General features: G+C 51.2%; 1 protein-coding gene across 2 annotated transcripts in view; it reads left to right on the top strand.

Annotated features, from left to right (window-relative positions):
* Positions 1-4,844: 4,844 nt before the first annotated feature.
* The window catches only part of LOC147748562 (ras-related C3 botulinum toxin substrate 1-like), a 56,883-nt gene continuing 46,341 nt past the window's right edge, over positions 4,845-15,386 (top strand). The window contains exon 1 of one of the 2 annotated variants that reach the window (XR_015309471.1): positions 4,845-5,311. Coding sequence is in view for 1 of the 2 variants with exons in the window: in XM_086963103.1 (XP_086819229.1) it covers positions 5,271-5,311 (41 nt within the window). In the remaining variant the exon portion in view is untranslated. The remainder of the gene's footprint in view (positions 5,312-15,386) is intronic. The other variant, XM_086963103.1, reaches the window with a different exon arrangement.

Genomic DNA, 15,386 nt, shown 5'->3' with positions numbered 1-15,386 from the left:
TATGCCCAGACCTGGGTCCCTTGCTCACTCTACCACTGGATTCAAGATAGCCTGGCTGATGAGGATTATGAATCCGAAACCGGTCCCAGGATGCCTGGTTCCAGTCCAGGGAACACATGGCTTTGCAGTTCGTGCTTGACTGTTCCCGTGAGGCACAGGGTCAGACTGATTTGCATAAGGCCATATCTGAAATGGGGTGGTGGAGTGAGCTAAAGAATGGTGATGAATTAAACCCAGATCAGTTGACTGGGGGTGAGTGTTTGATTTGCTCAAACGCTCCGTTCATCATCACCTTTGGTATCACATGTTTCAACGAGACAGCGCAAGCGCTACCTAGGCGAGACCTAAAAAGGGGGGATGTGGAGGGTTACACCACAGAAACAAGGAAAGAAAAAATGGTGAGTCACCCCCAAAAACAAAAAGATATGTATATATTCACAGAAAAAAGCCAAAGGTTAAAGAGTTCATAATTAGGTGACTGTCAGTTACAAAGTTCAATTTTAAACTCAAAACAACATGGAAATTTACCAGTTATAACTATCTGAAGTAACTATAACTAGTGCTCTAAAGTAACTATAACTCGCTCCCCCGCCATGCAGATGTAATTTCAGGTGTCATTATGGATGTTATCAATGCAGTCGTTGAACATGACATGAATTATGTAATGTGTGAGAGTATAAGCAGTGCATGGTGAGGGTGCAAATTATAGTTACTTTAGGACACAGTTATAGTTACTTGAGATATCAATAACTGGTGAATTTCAGTGGGGCTTTTGAGTTTATAATGGAATAAGGGGGCCCAGCACTTCGCTGCGTATGAGCAGCCAGTGAGAGCGCTCATCACAATATAAATGGGTGTCATTTTAAATCACACAAGTCTACTGGCTTTCGCAAGGGGTCATCACATCAATAGATAAATAGCAAACCTATTGGCTTTGTCATAGGATGATCATATTAACATACAAGGCACACCTATTGAATTTGTAAAGGGGTCATCTCCAACTTGTTAAATAACATTATATCCCTACCCTGCCCCTTAAATTATATATGTTTTCATCTTTTTCAGGACAAAGGACCAAATACCCTTGTCCTGCAATGACTACTGCAACATGTATTTTCATGTTGTGGCCAGACAGTCAGAGAGCTCACTCTGAAAAAGCATCCTCAGGCAATCAGAATGCTTACATATTTTTTTCAGCTCAACGGTCCAGATATACAAATATTTAGACCTTAATTTCTCAGAAAGTACTAAACAAATTACACCAAATTAGAAAAAAATCCACTTTGTGGCTAAAGGTCTAGCTTTCTGCAAAATTTGGAGTAATTCTGTTCAGCTGTTTGGGCTGTAGAACTATTCAAAAATCCCTATGGAAATTGCATAGGTAAATTGTGTTTTTGGACCTCCTTTTTTCTCTGCCCTCTTGATGAACCACCCCGAAGCTTTCAAGGAAGGAGCTGAGGTGGATGAACTTATTTGTTTGGGAAAGCTTTGTGAAGGTTTGTCAAACTGTGCTGAAGTTATTAACAAACCAAACAACGGTCTTCTTATGTTAACAATATACCGGGAAACGGCCACTACAACGAGGCCGTTTCCATGAAAACCTTAACCACGCATGCATTACACTGCATGCGTGGTTACAACTAAAGCCTTTACCACGCATACGTTTACTACGAGGTACGTAGTAAAGGCATGTGTGGTAAAGGGTATAATTAAAAAAGGGGGGGGTTAGGGGGGAATCCCCCTAAAAAAAAATAAAACTAACCTCAAGTCGAGATGGCCTGGCAATCGGCATCGTAAAAGAGGAAACAGAAAAAGAAACCGCTTCCTCATTACGACGTATGACGTCACCACGGAAAAATACGTGGAGAAGGATTAGCGTGGAACTACCATTCCGTTGTAACGCATGCGTGGTAAAGGCATGCGTTACAACGGAGATCGTTGTAAGAACATACAACCCAATATACCAGCATAGTTTGGTAAAGGCATGCACTCTAAAGCCCTGCGTAGTATTGCAATGCATTGTAAATGTCAACGTATTTTAATGCTCATGGGGTAGAATATGAAGATATAGACCTGTGTTGTAAAGTCTGATATTTGCTGATAACATGTCATGGAGACGCTTGACAAATGACACACAGATGATGGACGAAATATAGAGCATATAAAAAATTAACCCCCCAGTCAAGAGATATGGGTTAAATCCATCATTCTTTTGCTCACCATGCCACCCCAGTTTAGACCCAGCGATATGCAAATCAGTCTTGACCCTGTTCCTTATGGGAACAGTCCAACCCAAACTGCCAAGCCAGGTCCTCCCCGAACCAGAAACATATCTCCTGGGACCGGTTTCGGGCATGTATGTAAATGTAAATGTATAGGCATTTATATAGCGCACTACTTACCCGGAGGGTCCCAAGGCACTTCGACTGCTGCGAAACCCTTCCTGGCTTCCCTGAGAGATGGTCCCTTAATGGGTATCTCCAGGGTGAGACCAGGCATCCCCGGCGGTCTGGTGGGGCCGTTAGTGAAGATGAGGCAAGCTAATGCCCAGAGTTGCCGAGTGTGATCGCTGATCAGAGTGGGCACCGCGGCGAGAGAATTATCGAGTCCGCTGACCCTGTTCCAGAAACCTGCCGTAACCCCTCATCAGCCAGGCAGCTTGAATAAGGTGGCACAGTGAGGGCAGGATCATCTGTGACGGAATGCAGAGCAAATTAAACATTCACCCCAGTCAAGAGATCTGGGTTAAATCCATCGTACTTCTGCTCACCATGCCACCCCAGTTTAGACCCAGCCATATACAAATCAGTCTTGATCCTGCTCCCTATGGGAACAGTCCAGCCTGAAGTGCCAAGCCAGGTCCTCTCTGGATGGGAATCAAGCATCCTGGGACAGGTTTCGGGGCATTATCCCTCATCAGCCAGGCTAGCTTGAATCCAGTGGCACAGGGAGCCCAGGACCCACGTCTGGGCATACCCGGCTCCCTTAGGGCGAGAAAGCAAAAGACACACAGGTGATGGACGGAATGCAGAGCAAATCAAACATTCACCTCAGTCAAGAGATCTAGGTTAAATCCATAATTATTTTGCTCACCATGCCACCCCAGTGTAGACCCAGCCATATGCAAATCCGTCTTGACCCTGTTCCTCATGGGAACAGTCCAGCCCGAACTGCCAAGTCAGGTCTTCCCTGGACCGGAAACAAGCTTCCTGGGACCAGCTTCAGGCATCACCCCGGCTAGCTTGAACCCAGTGGCACAGTGTCCCATGTCTGTTCATACTTAGGGCGAGAAAGCAAAAGACACACAGATGATGAACGGAATGCAGATCACTTGACAGCATTAGGGAAAAAAAACTCTAATTTCTGCATTTATCTCTTGTAAGATATCAAGGCCTAGACAGAACTGTGAAGGACTTGTAGTAGATGGCCTTTAAAGTGCAAATAGGACTTGATACTGCTCAGGCGCTAACATTCATATTATTCTAAAAACAAAGGGGGTGTACTAAAAAATGTTTTTACCCAGAATAGTGGACCTCTTTTGGGTTTTGGGGCTAGTACATAGTACTTCTTGCAACGCACACACCTGATTGGATTAAATAGTTGTGTACCACGAGCTGAAGTACCTGAACTGAAGTGAGAAAACCATTGGAAAACCAATACTTCTGCATGTATGTGCGACCGCGTGCAGCGTTAGCAAATTAGAGCTAGACTCATGAAAGGGAGTCTGCAGGAGTGGTCAAACGGGACTAGAGATGTAAAGTAGTCCCTCTTGCAGTTCAGTTAGGTGTGCCAGTGGGGGTGGACGGATGGGTACACCAAAATAGTAGCAGAGGGAGGTGAGTACTGCATCGGACTGAGACAACACTTCAGTGACATTGTATCAAGCTAATGGCTGAAAGGGGCCCAAAAAAAGCCAATGAAAGTAGGTGAGTCGAAGGCCACTCTCTATTTTGCATGCAATCGAACCCAACCGGAAAAACAGTTTGGTGCTGCCCTGGTCTTTGCTCGGGCTTTGTATGCAGCGCAGTGCATTGACGGCACAGTAGGTGCTGCTTCTCCGCGCAGGCCGCCAGTACCACCCTCACCAGATGCTGCAACATGCTCGCTCTTGTCTCGCTCTCTTTCCCTCGTCTTTTTTTTACATCACCCCCTCTTTTCTCCCTACTACCTCACGCTCTAATATTCTCCCTTACGTGTCTCTTCCTTTCGCTCCGACAATCTTCTTCTCTGTCGCACCGCCTGTTCTCCGTCTCTCTCATCCCCTCTCCCTCCCCCGCCACTTTTACAGTCTTCTTCAATAATTTCGTCTCCTGTAGGCCCGTAGTTTTCTTTCCCGCGCTGCTCTCTTACCCTGTGTCTTTTATTTCTTCCCCTTTCCTCTGGCACGCGCCCCTTTTCCGTGTATCACTCTCCACTCTTTCCATCCCTCTTTCGCTTTTCTTCCTCTACACATTCACTTTTTATCATCTCCTTCCTCTCTTTTTCCTTCCAGTGTGTGTCTGTCTCCACTCACATGATTCATCTCTCAAGTCCTTTCTTACCTCTTATTGTTACCTGTCTCCGCCCCCTCATTTTTCGCCACTCATTCACAATGTTTCCTGTTTGTCTCGCCTTTTCCCCTCTTTTGTCTCCTCGCCCTCTCTACTCTATCTACCCGTTCCCCTCTACATCCTTTCTCCCCCCCCCTCCTCCTTCCCCACCGCCGCTCCGGGTGAAAAAGTACCTGCAAAAAGCCCTCCCCACCCTCCTTGTCACACACCTACTCCAGGAAGTCTGAGACGAAAATGTCCAAGGTTCCTCCAATGGGGCTCTGGGGAGGGGCCCTTGCTCTGCCCCCGCTCCCTGTCCCAGGAAACTATTGAGTCACCAGGAAGGACTGCCTGCTGCAGCACACCCTGCACAGGGAGGCCAGGAGGCAGGTGGACACCCTCGGCCCTTCACCTCGCGCCCGCCTCGATCCCTCACCTGTGCGCGTGACAGCCGCGCACCTCTTCCCGCGTCCCTTCTGCGCGTCCCATACGCCTCGAGGCCTCTCTCCCAGCCAAACACCTGAGCGGGGGCCCCCACCAGATACTGTTTCTGTTCGAGCTCGCTGTTCTCTTTGAGGCCCGCACCTGAGCAGCCCCCCGGCCCCAACTCCTGATCTATCCCCACACTCGAGCAGTCTCAGGGTGCCACTCTTACTGCCCCCCCGCACCTGGGCAGGCGAACCTCTCCTCCAGTGGCGGTGCCTCCGTGGGGGGCAGGCCTCCACTCAATTTTCGGCAACAATGCAGACCCTCTCCATCAAGTGTGTGGTCGTGGGAGACGGGTAGGTGAAATGCTTTTCTGTGTCTTTTTGGTTGGCTAAGGGTGGGGGCTGAGGTTTGGAGTGGGAGGGATCAGTCATGGAGTGCGTGCTTTGTGAATCTCGTCCCGGCTCTCCGCTGAAAGTGTGAACTTTCTGTTGCCTCAGTGCCTGCCTGTACCAGCGAGGGGTTGAGCAAGGTTTACACATTGAGCCACAGAAGCACACGATGTACCGAGCTCTGCTGGAGGAAGGTCACACTGGTGGCACTGCTGGAAGTAGCTCGCTCTGCGGGTCGTGCTGATCCGACAGGGCTCTGCTGGGGGATGTTCACGCTGCCGGAGTTTCATGGGTGCTGTACCCACGGAGCTGGCTTTGCGCCTTGTAGCACTGACAGGGCACCGTTGAGGGAGCTCACTCTGTCTGGTGCTTTGGCGCCGTGACAGGAACAGCAAGTTTGACCAGCACTGTGGAAAAACATTTTCTGCATATTGCAAAATGTGTCCGTTTGACATGAAACAACATGCTTCTTGTTTCCTACATGGATATCAAAGTTTCTTAAATCGGAAAAGTGTTCCTGACCTTATCACCATAGCCAGATAGCACCCTTCTCACCACCTGTGACACACACCTAGCCAGTGCTGAAGACCCTGCTCCATGCACTGTGCTACTGATAGTACCCGTAAAGCGCGTTCTTACGCCTTGTGAGGCCAAAAACACGTTCGGAGAAGTTGAGTAACTAGGGATTGAGTTATATAATCTATATAGCGCTTCGTGTTCTTGACAAGGTTCTGAAGCACTCTGATATGCGTCTGTTTACTGTGTGCGCTTCTCAGTGCCTGCTTAAAAAGGGTATTCTTTGTTATGTAGGATGTATGGGGCATGCTGGTTGAGGTCCGTAGGGTGTTATATAGGATGTATGGGGCATGCCGGTTGAGGTCCGTAGGGTAAGAAGATGTGGTTTTAGCATGTAATGTTATCAGGGGTCGAAGTCAGGGCGAAAAAGTAGGGGAACTGTGGGGTAGAATCAGAGGGCGGGAATAACCTGAGGATTCGGATAGTGGGCAGAGTCACAAGTGTGGCCAGAAAGAGCAAAAGATCCCAATTTTTAGTATTTATTTGGCATTTCACTGAACTGTTACTGCCTCTAATGTTATTTAATTCAACCAAGGGATACACATGTTTATTTAAGGTTTAATATTAATTATTGACATTAAAATACATTCACAAAGCGGGATATGTTTATAATCGCACAATGTCCTAAATGCGCTTCAAAGTGGAATCGCCAGACATTTTTCTCCGAGTTATGCAGTTTCCGTCATCAGCACTTCTCCTCCCCTTTTCCACAAGAGCAGTTCAAACATGAATGGCAAAATATCCTGGTTTGCAAATGTTCCACATAATTCTGGTGCTGCCATATCTGCCATTTAATGCATCATCTGCGGCATAATCTATTTTGACTAAAAATGTAGCTCAAAAGTTACAAAAAATTTGACTTGTGTTGCTGCGAAGTGGAGGGCCTTCTGTTAACTTGTCACCTTTCTCACAGCTGGATTTGCATATTACGTTGGTACTAATGAGACAACATATTTTTTTTTTTTTTTTTTTTTTTTTTTTTTTTGGTATTCAAACTGCTTTATTGCATAATAAGGAAAGTACACTGCTGTGCTCGCCTACAACCCGGAGGCTGGCAGCGTCATGTCCATAGTGATATGAAACGAAAGCAAGCAAAGATAAACACAGCCTTGTTACCGGCATCCCGGAGGCCCGGTGGCGACAAACCATATCGATAAGGGAGCGCCTGGTGGTGAGCACAATAAGAGGAAGGGAGTAGAAAAGAAGGAGAGGAAAGCAAAGGGGCGGGTAGGAGTGGGGGGGGGAATAAAACAGAAAAAAAGGAGGAGAAAGGGGGGAGGGGAGGGAGAAGGGGAGTAGGAGTATGTACATTGCAGGATTTGCAGCAGCAGAACAGGTTTTACATTTTTCCCCCCCGCCCCCCCCCCCACCCCAATTCTTATCAACCCGCAACAATAAACAATAAAAAAGAAGGTCTTATACACACGTCTGAATGAGGAAGAGATTCCAGTTCTATGCGCTTGCTCATGGAATAAAGATCATAGGTTGCTACATGGCATTGTGGTAGTGGTCGTGGCATCGGTTGGGCCTGCATAGAAATAGGGTAGTGGACTTATGCTGTGTCCCCAGGAAGTGTTAGTAGAAGGAAATGTGGGGATATGATGCGTATCGGATGGTGGAATAGCAGCCGCCCGCGTTAAGCGTCATGTCTATGTTAGTAGCGTGGTCAGTAGGGGTCATGAGTCAGGTCGGAAGCACAGTATATGCATGCGCCAGGAACCAGCGCTTCTTAGTCTCCAGGGCCGGTAGCCTGATCAGTCCTACTCCCGCTGATGTTCCGAGGCCGAGTCATCGTCCTCCTGAGCCAGCAGGTAGGAAACCAGTGGTTCCCAGATGTCTTTAGGCCTGTTTGAGAGCGGCAACAATTCGGAATAAGTGATGTGTTGGGCCTGACAGTAAGTCAAATCCGAGAGCCAGTCCTTAAATTTTGGTGCCCTGCCTCGTCCCCAGCGACATGCCACACGCCGTTTAGCCAAGAGCAGGGCAGTATCAATGAATTTCCTGCTGGTTTTTGGAATATGCGGTGTGTGTCCCAGAAGTGTGATACGCGGCTCCGCCTCAATAGGGACCTTGGTCATGGCTGTGAGAGCATCGGTCACCTGTTGCCAGTACATCCGAACGGCCGGGCATTCCCAGGCAAGGTGTAAGAAGCCTGCATGGTCGGCTCGGCAGCGCTCGCATTTGTCGGTATCAGCCAGACGGAACCTGAATTTTTTGACCGGGGTGTAATATAGCCGTTGGAGGAACTTATAGTGGATCATCTTGAGCCTGCTACTGGCCGATATCCTAGCTGTGAGGGTGCAGCAATACTGCCATTGTTCATCAGTGAGCGCGGAGGATAGATCTGCACTCCAGGATGCCCTAGCGCCAGTCACAAGAGGGTCGATGTCTGAACGAAGGCGGCGGTACAGGCCAGAGACCAAGTGGGCCCCATCTTGCGAGCTGAGCAGAAAGTGCAATGGGCATAGGAGTTCTGGTTCATTAGGATAATCAGGTAGGATATCTTTCATCCCCTGTCGGAGGCGAAGGTAATAGAATACATCGAGTGGGGAACGGTCATAAGTGGCAAAGAGTACTTCCATGGATTTGAAAACTTTGTTTACGAACAGATCCCCCCAGGTGACAATATGCAACCGGTCGCAAAGCAGCCGAAATCCCCGTTCCTGCAATAGTGCGAGTGAGGGGTGGTATGTCAGGGGGAGAAGGGGGGAGTAAGGGAAGGAGCAAGAGAGCCTCCTAGCTAGGCGGCGCCATGCATCCAAGGTGCAAGAAACAGACGTGTTCGAAGTCTGGATTACCGACTCCGGACAGTGAATTAAGCCATTGAGCGGTATAGGGTGTACTATCCAGTCTTCCACAGCGAGCTGCGGCATGAATGGCGTGGGAGCCATCCAATGAAATGCATAGTGGGCCTGCGCGCAAAGATAGTAGGCTTCAAGGTCGGGGACGTCGAAGCCTCCAGCTTCGTAAGGCAATATGAGTGTGGACCATTTCAGTCGTGGGGCCTTGCCCCCCCAGAACAGGCGACAGAGCTCCGACTTCAGAGTTTTAAAAAAAAAGGTACCCGGGTAATACGGGATGTTGAGAAAGAGGTAGAGGAAGCGGGGCAACACTACCATCTTGATAAGGGAAGCTCTACCAGCCATGGAAAGCGGTAATGCAATCCAGCGGTCAACCATGGCTGTAAGGGTTGTGATTGCTACCCCGTAATTGGAGCGAATTGTCTCCTCCCGATCCCGCGAGATTTGTATGCCTAGGTATCGGAGATCTGAGCGACACCATTCTAGTGGGTAGTCAAGGGGAAAGTCGATTACTGAGTCAGTGAGGGGAAAGAACTGCGACTTGGACCAATTTATGTGTATCCCCGACATACCCCCGAAGGCCACAAATTCTCTCAATAAAGGGTTGAGGTGAAGGTGGGGGTGCTTGACATAAAGCGTAATGTCGTCCGCGTAGAGAGAGACATCTATTTGGCGTTGCAGGCACTGTATGGCACCCTCCCGGTGCAGTTGACGGAGCCGACAAGCCAGAGGCTCGACCGCAATCGCAAAAAGGAGGGGGGACAGAGGACACCCCTGGCGTGTACCTCGCGTGATAGCAACTGAGTGAGATAGGCGACCATTGATGAGGACCTTCGCCGTAGGCTGTGCATAGAGGAGCTGTATCCAGGAAAGAAAAAGTTTGGGGAAACCCATGCTTGACAGCACTGAAAACAAGTAGGGCCATTCGACCGAGTCGAAAGCTTTAGTAGCGTCCAAAAATACTGCAGCCACCGGAAGGTCAGGATGAACCGCGCGGAGGAGTGAAAATAAGGTGCGTAGGTTATGAGAGGTGGAGCGACCAGGGACAAACCCCGACTGGTCAGGTAGCACAATCCTGGTCATGAGTAGGGACAGCCTAGTAGCTAGAACCTTGGCTAGTATTTTCACGTCACAATTCAGGAGGGAAAGAGGACGATAAGACCCACAGGAGCGAGGGTCTTTACCGGGTTTAAGGAGGGAGGTGATAACTACCTCGCGCATAGAGCCTGGGAGGATGCCATCAGCAAGAGATTCCTCATAGACTTCGCAAAGGACTGGGGCCATAATGTCTATATATGTTTTATAGAATTCAGCCGGTAGACCGTCCAGCCCGGGCGCTTTGCCATTCTTAAGGGACATAATGGCTTCACGAATCTCGTCCAATTCAAACGGAGCCGCCAGGAAGGCCCTGTCCCCATCGCTGAGCCAACAGAGTGACACATCACCTAGGTAATCGGCATAGGGTACATCTGCTGAAGCGGTGGAGGTGTACAGAGTGTGGTAATGTGAGGTGAAGGTGGCAAGCAGTGCCTCCGAATCCCTGACCGCGTGTCCCTGGTCATCGGTGAGTTCTAGGATAGAGTTACGATCACGCGGGGCCCGCGTCAGCACTGCTAGAGCCCTTCCCGGGCGATCCCCCTCACAATATCTCCGAGCCTGCCAGTGTTTACCCTTGAACTTCGCCTCCCTGTCAGCTTCCTCTTCATATTTGGACAATGTGACCCTAAACTCTGCATGTAAGGCAGGGTTATCCTCTGTAACCATTCGAGTCTCCAATGCTCGTAGCTCCCCATGTAGTCTATGGATAGTGGCCTGTATGTCCCGAAGGACCCCGAAACTTTTAGCTATACAATATCCCCTGACAGTGACCTTGAATGCTTCCCAGATATGTTCCACCGATTCAACTGACCCCTTGTTCCTCGGGAAAAAATCAGCTATTTCCTCCCCCAGTTCAGACCGGAACAAGGTATCCAATAAAGCTGCCGGCTGTAGTCGCCAATGGGGCCTAGGGCAGTCCCACCCAGGTATTCGAGTATGCATAAGGACAGGGCTATGATCTGAGTATGTCCTCGGTAGGTGTGTGACCTTCAGTACTCCCGGTGCAATTCCAGGGGTGACAAGGAAATAGTCTAGTCGTGCCCATGTGCCCGCTTGTGAAGTGAAGTGAGTCCCTTCCTGCCTGGCCGGCTGTAGGCACCGCCATATGTCTACTAGGGCACCCTCAGCGACAATGCCCTCGAGGGCCTCCCTAGCCTTGGGTTTGTAATGGTTAGCCCCATCTGCTCTATCAATGCTGGGTACCAATGCTAAATTGAAGTCCCCACCCCAGATGATGTGACGGGATCCCACGTCCAGGATTTTACCCCAAAGTGTAGTGAAGAAGGAAGGCGTGTCTATGTTAGGTGCATAGCAGTTCACAAAGGTGATAGTGTCGTGGCCCATGCGTCCCCATAGTATGGCGTAGCGGCCTCCCCCATCCGTCAGTTCCCCGCATTTCTGAAACGGGACAGTACCCCGAAGAAGGATGGCAACCCCCCTGGCATACGTGGAAAAGGATGAGAAAGTGCGAGTGCTAGCCCACTTACACGCAAAGGTGGTCTGCACCTGTGGTGACAGGTGTGTTTCCTGGAGCATGGCAACATGTACATTGTGTCTGGTAAGGTATGCAAGAACATCACGACATTTCCTGGCATTATTAAGCCCACGGACATTCCATGACATGCAGTGTAGTTGTACATCAGACCCTAGGACCGCCATTGCAAAAAGATCAGTGAAATATCATCCTTTGAGCAGGACAAAGCAGTCAGTCTCATAACACTCAGATCCATTGTAGCAACACAGTGTGACATAGACCAAAACAACAGTCGGCGTGTAGACCTCACCCCCCCAACAGACCCCCCCCCACCCACTACAGCATCCCAATCATGTCTGCAGCAATCCAATCCCGCCCGCAGTCCCTCCCCCCCACCCCCACCCTCAACACCCGATTCTAACAAACTAACAGTGAGCATGGGGTACACCCGATAGGGTAACAGCATCAAGGGCGCACAGTCACTTTACCCGCCAATGGCCTCCAATACTGTACCGCCCTCGGTGGAGGCCAGGGCTAGGTAAGCGGATCTTGGTATACATTACCACAGAAGCGACCAGACACAGCCATATCACATCGAAGTGGAAGCTTCTTCGGAGTCCATAGGTCAAGCCGGGAGTGCGCCAGATAGTTAAAGGTGTAGTTCAGTTAAGAGCGCATAGTCAGTGTTCATTCTCCGCAGCAGACGGATCATCCTCCCCCAGGTCAGCTGCAGCAGCGCGATCTCCTCCTCTGGCAAGGCGTAGTGATTTCAAATAGTCTTCGGCTTTTTGGGGGTTCGTGAAAAAGCGTTGCTTCCCCTGATGAGTAATCCGTAGTTTCGCTGGGTAGAGTAGGGCATAGTCTAGTTGAGCTTCGCGCAGTTTCTTCTTCACAGGGATGAATTTACGCCGCTCCTCCTGCACCATCGGGGTGAAATCCGGATAGATGGAAAAGGTGATGCCATCATACTGAAGGGATCGTTGAGATCGGGCAGCTCTCAGCGCAACATCACGGTCGCGATAGTTCAACAGTTTGGCGATAATTGGTCTAGGCGGCAGACCGGGTTTAGGGACAGGAGCTAATGATCGGTGTGCTCGCTCAATGATGAATTGTGGAGAGAAGGCGTCCTCGCCTATGGACCCCTTGAGGAGCTTCTCAACATACAGTTCCATCCTGCCCGTGTTGGTGGACTCCGGAATGCCCGTGACGCGGATGTTGTTGCGTCGACTACGGGCTTCCAAATCCTCGTTCTTCGCCGCTATAATCCTGAGTAAATTGTCCATACGGGCCAATTGAGTAGTATGAGTGGAAGCGACATCATCTGCGTCAGAGATACGCTGCTCCGTGGCCGTGAGTCGTTCCTCGTGTCGGTCCACCCTGTGGGCCAAAGCGTCTAGTCTGGCTGTCACGCCGTCCACTTTTTCCACCACAGTGGCAAACCCCTGTCGCATTTCTTGAAACAAGTGGTGCAAGTCGAGTTCCTTGGCAGGGGAGAAAACAGTGGAAGTGGAAGCGGCACCGGGACCAGGGTCAACAGGGACCACCTTTGTAGATTTCTTGGCACCGTCGAAGCTGATTTTAGTTTGACGGTTCTCAGGACGCACCATCTTGGCCTCCCCGTCCGGCACTGTCGCCCGTCCAGGCCTCACTGGCGTAGCTCCGATCGGGCCCAGTCAGCTATTGGGTCGAAGCGTGCAATGTGGGGAACACTTTTACACAGAGGTGTCCAATCTCAGTCCAGGAAGGCAATGCAGCTAATGTGTGCCACGGTGGTGACAAGCAGGTGGGGGCACCGCCGCCCGTCCAGACCTCACTGGCGTAGCTCCGATCGGGCCCAGTCAGCTATTGGGTCGAAGCGTGCAATGTGGGGAACACTTTTACACAGAGGTGTCCAATCTCAGTCCAGGAAGGCAATGCAGCTCATGTGTGCCACGGTGGTGACAAGCAGGTGGGGGCACCGCCGCCCGTCCAGACCTCACTGGCGTAGCTACGATCGGGCCCAGTCAGCTATTGGGTCGAAGCGTGCAATGTGGGGAACACTTTTACACAGAGGTGTCCAATCTCAGTCCAGGAAGGCAATGCAGCTCATGTGTGCCACGGTGGTGACAAGCAGGTGGGGACACCGCCGCCCGTCCAGGCCTCACTGGCGTAGCTCCGATCGGGCACAGTCAGCTATTAGGTCGAAGCGTGTAATGTGAGGAACACTTTTTTACACAGAGGTGTCCAATCTCAGTCCAGGAAGGCAATGCAGCTCATGTGTGCCACGATGGTGACAAGCAGGCGGGGGCACCGCCGCCCGTCCAGGCCTCACTGGCGTAGCTCCGATCGGGCCCAGTCAGCTATTAGGTCGAAGCGTGCAATGTGAGGAACACTTTTACACAGAGGTGTCCAATCTCAGTCCAGGAAGGCAATGCAGCTCATGTGTGCCACGATGGTGACAAGCAGGTGGGGGCACCGCCGCCCGTCCAGGCCTCACTGGCGTAGCTCCGATCGGGCCCAGTCAGCTATTGGGTCAAAGCGTGCAATGTGAGGAACACTTTTACACAGAGGTGTCCAATCTCAGTACAGGAAGGCTATGCAGCTCATGTGTGCCACGATGGTGACAAGCAGGTGGGGGCACCGCCGCCCGTCCAGGCCTCACTGGCGTAGCTCCGATCGGGCCCAGTCAGCTATTAGGTCGAAGCGTGCAATGTGAGGAACACTTTTACACAGGGGTGTCCAATCTCAGTCCAGGAAGGCTACGCAGCTCATGTGTCGCACGATGGTGACAAGCAGGTGGGTCAGGCCGACAGTCCCAGCAGGCCGCTACACAGTCAAGGCGGAGCGGAGATGCCAGCAGACGCAGGCAGGGCCGCTATGGCGTAGGGGGCTCCACAGGTAAGTATGTCCAATGCCGGCTCCGCATGCAGGAAAGAAAGCCCAGCTCGTAGGACTGCTGCAGGAATGAGGACAACCCAGGCAGGTGAGGCAGAAGTGACAGTAGTGGCAGTGGCAGACGCCGAGCAGCAGAGTGGCCACAGGCCCCCAGGGATAATCGTCGGCACCTGGAGGCGATCAGGCGGGCAGGCAAGCTCCGGGGATAACACCGACCGGTGCAGCAATGGAGCGGGGGGGGGGGGGGCAGGAACCACTACAGCCGCAGGTGCAGGCAGAGCGAGGGGCAGCCCCAGAGTAGCCAGCAGCAGTGAACCGCCACCCCGTCCCGTCTCACCGCTCACCGGCGTGCACAACGATCAGGCAGGCAAATGTGGGCACTCCAAGCACCAGCAAGCAGCAGGGGCAGCCGGTCAGGAAGGAGACTCCAAGGCTGCTCAGCGATCGGGAGTCCGGGTGGGCTCTGCACAAAATCCGTGGACTCCGGAGCAGGCAGGGCCTGTCACCGCATGGCAGGCACCGACCTTGCGTGGCGTCTCACAGCCGGCCCCTCCGCTCGGCGACCTCCAGGGCCACAGCCGGCCCAGCTTCTCCAGGCCAGATCTCCGCAGCTGACGCCACCAGCGGGCCAGACTTCTGGACGAGTGCGGGGGACAGTGGTAGGTTTCAGATGGCAGGTGTAGCAGCGTTGCCGGTAGTCTGTGGTACAGGATAACAGAAGGATTAGTGGCCAAGGTGCGGGAGCTGCGACGTTAGGCAGCCATTCCGCGTGTGCGCCCTCTAGCGCCCCCCAATGAGACAACATATTTGCAGAGACTGTGAGTGTGTGTAAAAATGTCAAAATAAAGTATAATAGAATGTACCGCATTGTGCAGCAGACTTTTTTTGCTGCATAATTTAGTCAACACTGCAACATAATTGTGTCCCCCATTGCTGCATAATTCCAGGGCCCCCAAAGCAGGCAGCCCATGTTAAAAGTGCTTCTGCTTGAATCAGAGAGGTCGTGAAGTTTGCAAACTTAGCTTGGTGTGCGTGCAAATCTTGTTTTGCTGATCCCTGATGAGTTACACTACTACTTCTGCCGAAACAAGGCCAATGGCGGTACCAATGGGTGAGGCAGACTGGCCTCAAGAGTCCTGTGACCTCAGTGATAGACTCACTGTCACTCTAGGATGTGCTGCTTCGTAGGCCTGCCCACAATACTAGAGGTGAACTT

Source organism: Lissotriton vulgaris, chromosome 1_1 (assembly GCF_964263255.1).
Source record: "Lissotriton vulgaris chromosome 1_1, aLisVul1.2, whole genome shotgun sequence".
Classification (NCBI taxonomy): Eukaryota; Metazoa; Chordata; class Amphibia; order Caudata; family Salamandridae; genus Lissotriton; species Lissotriton vulgaris.
This window is presented reverse-complemented; position numbering and strand designations above follow the sequence as displayed.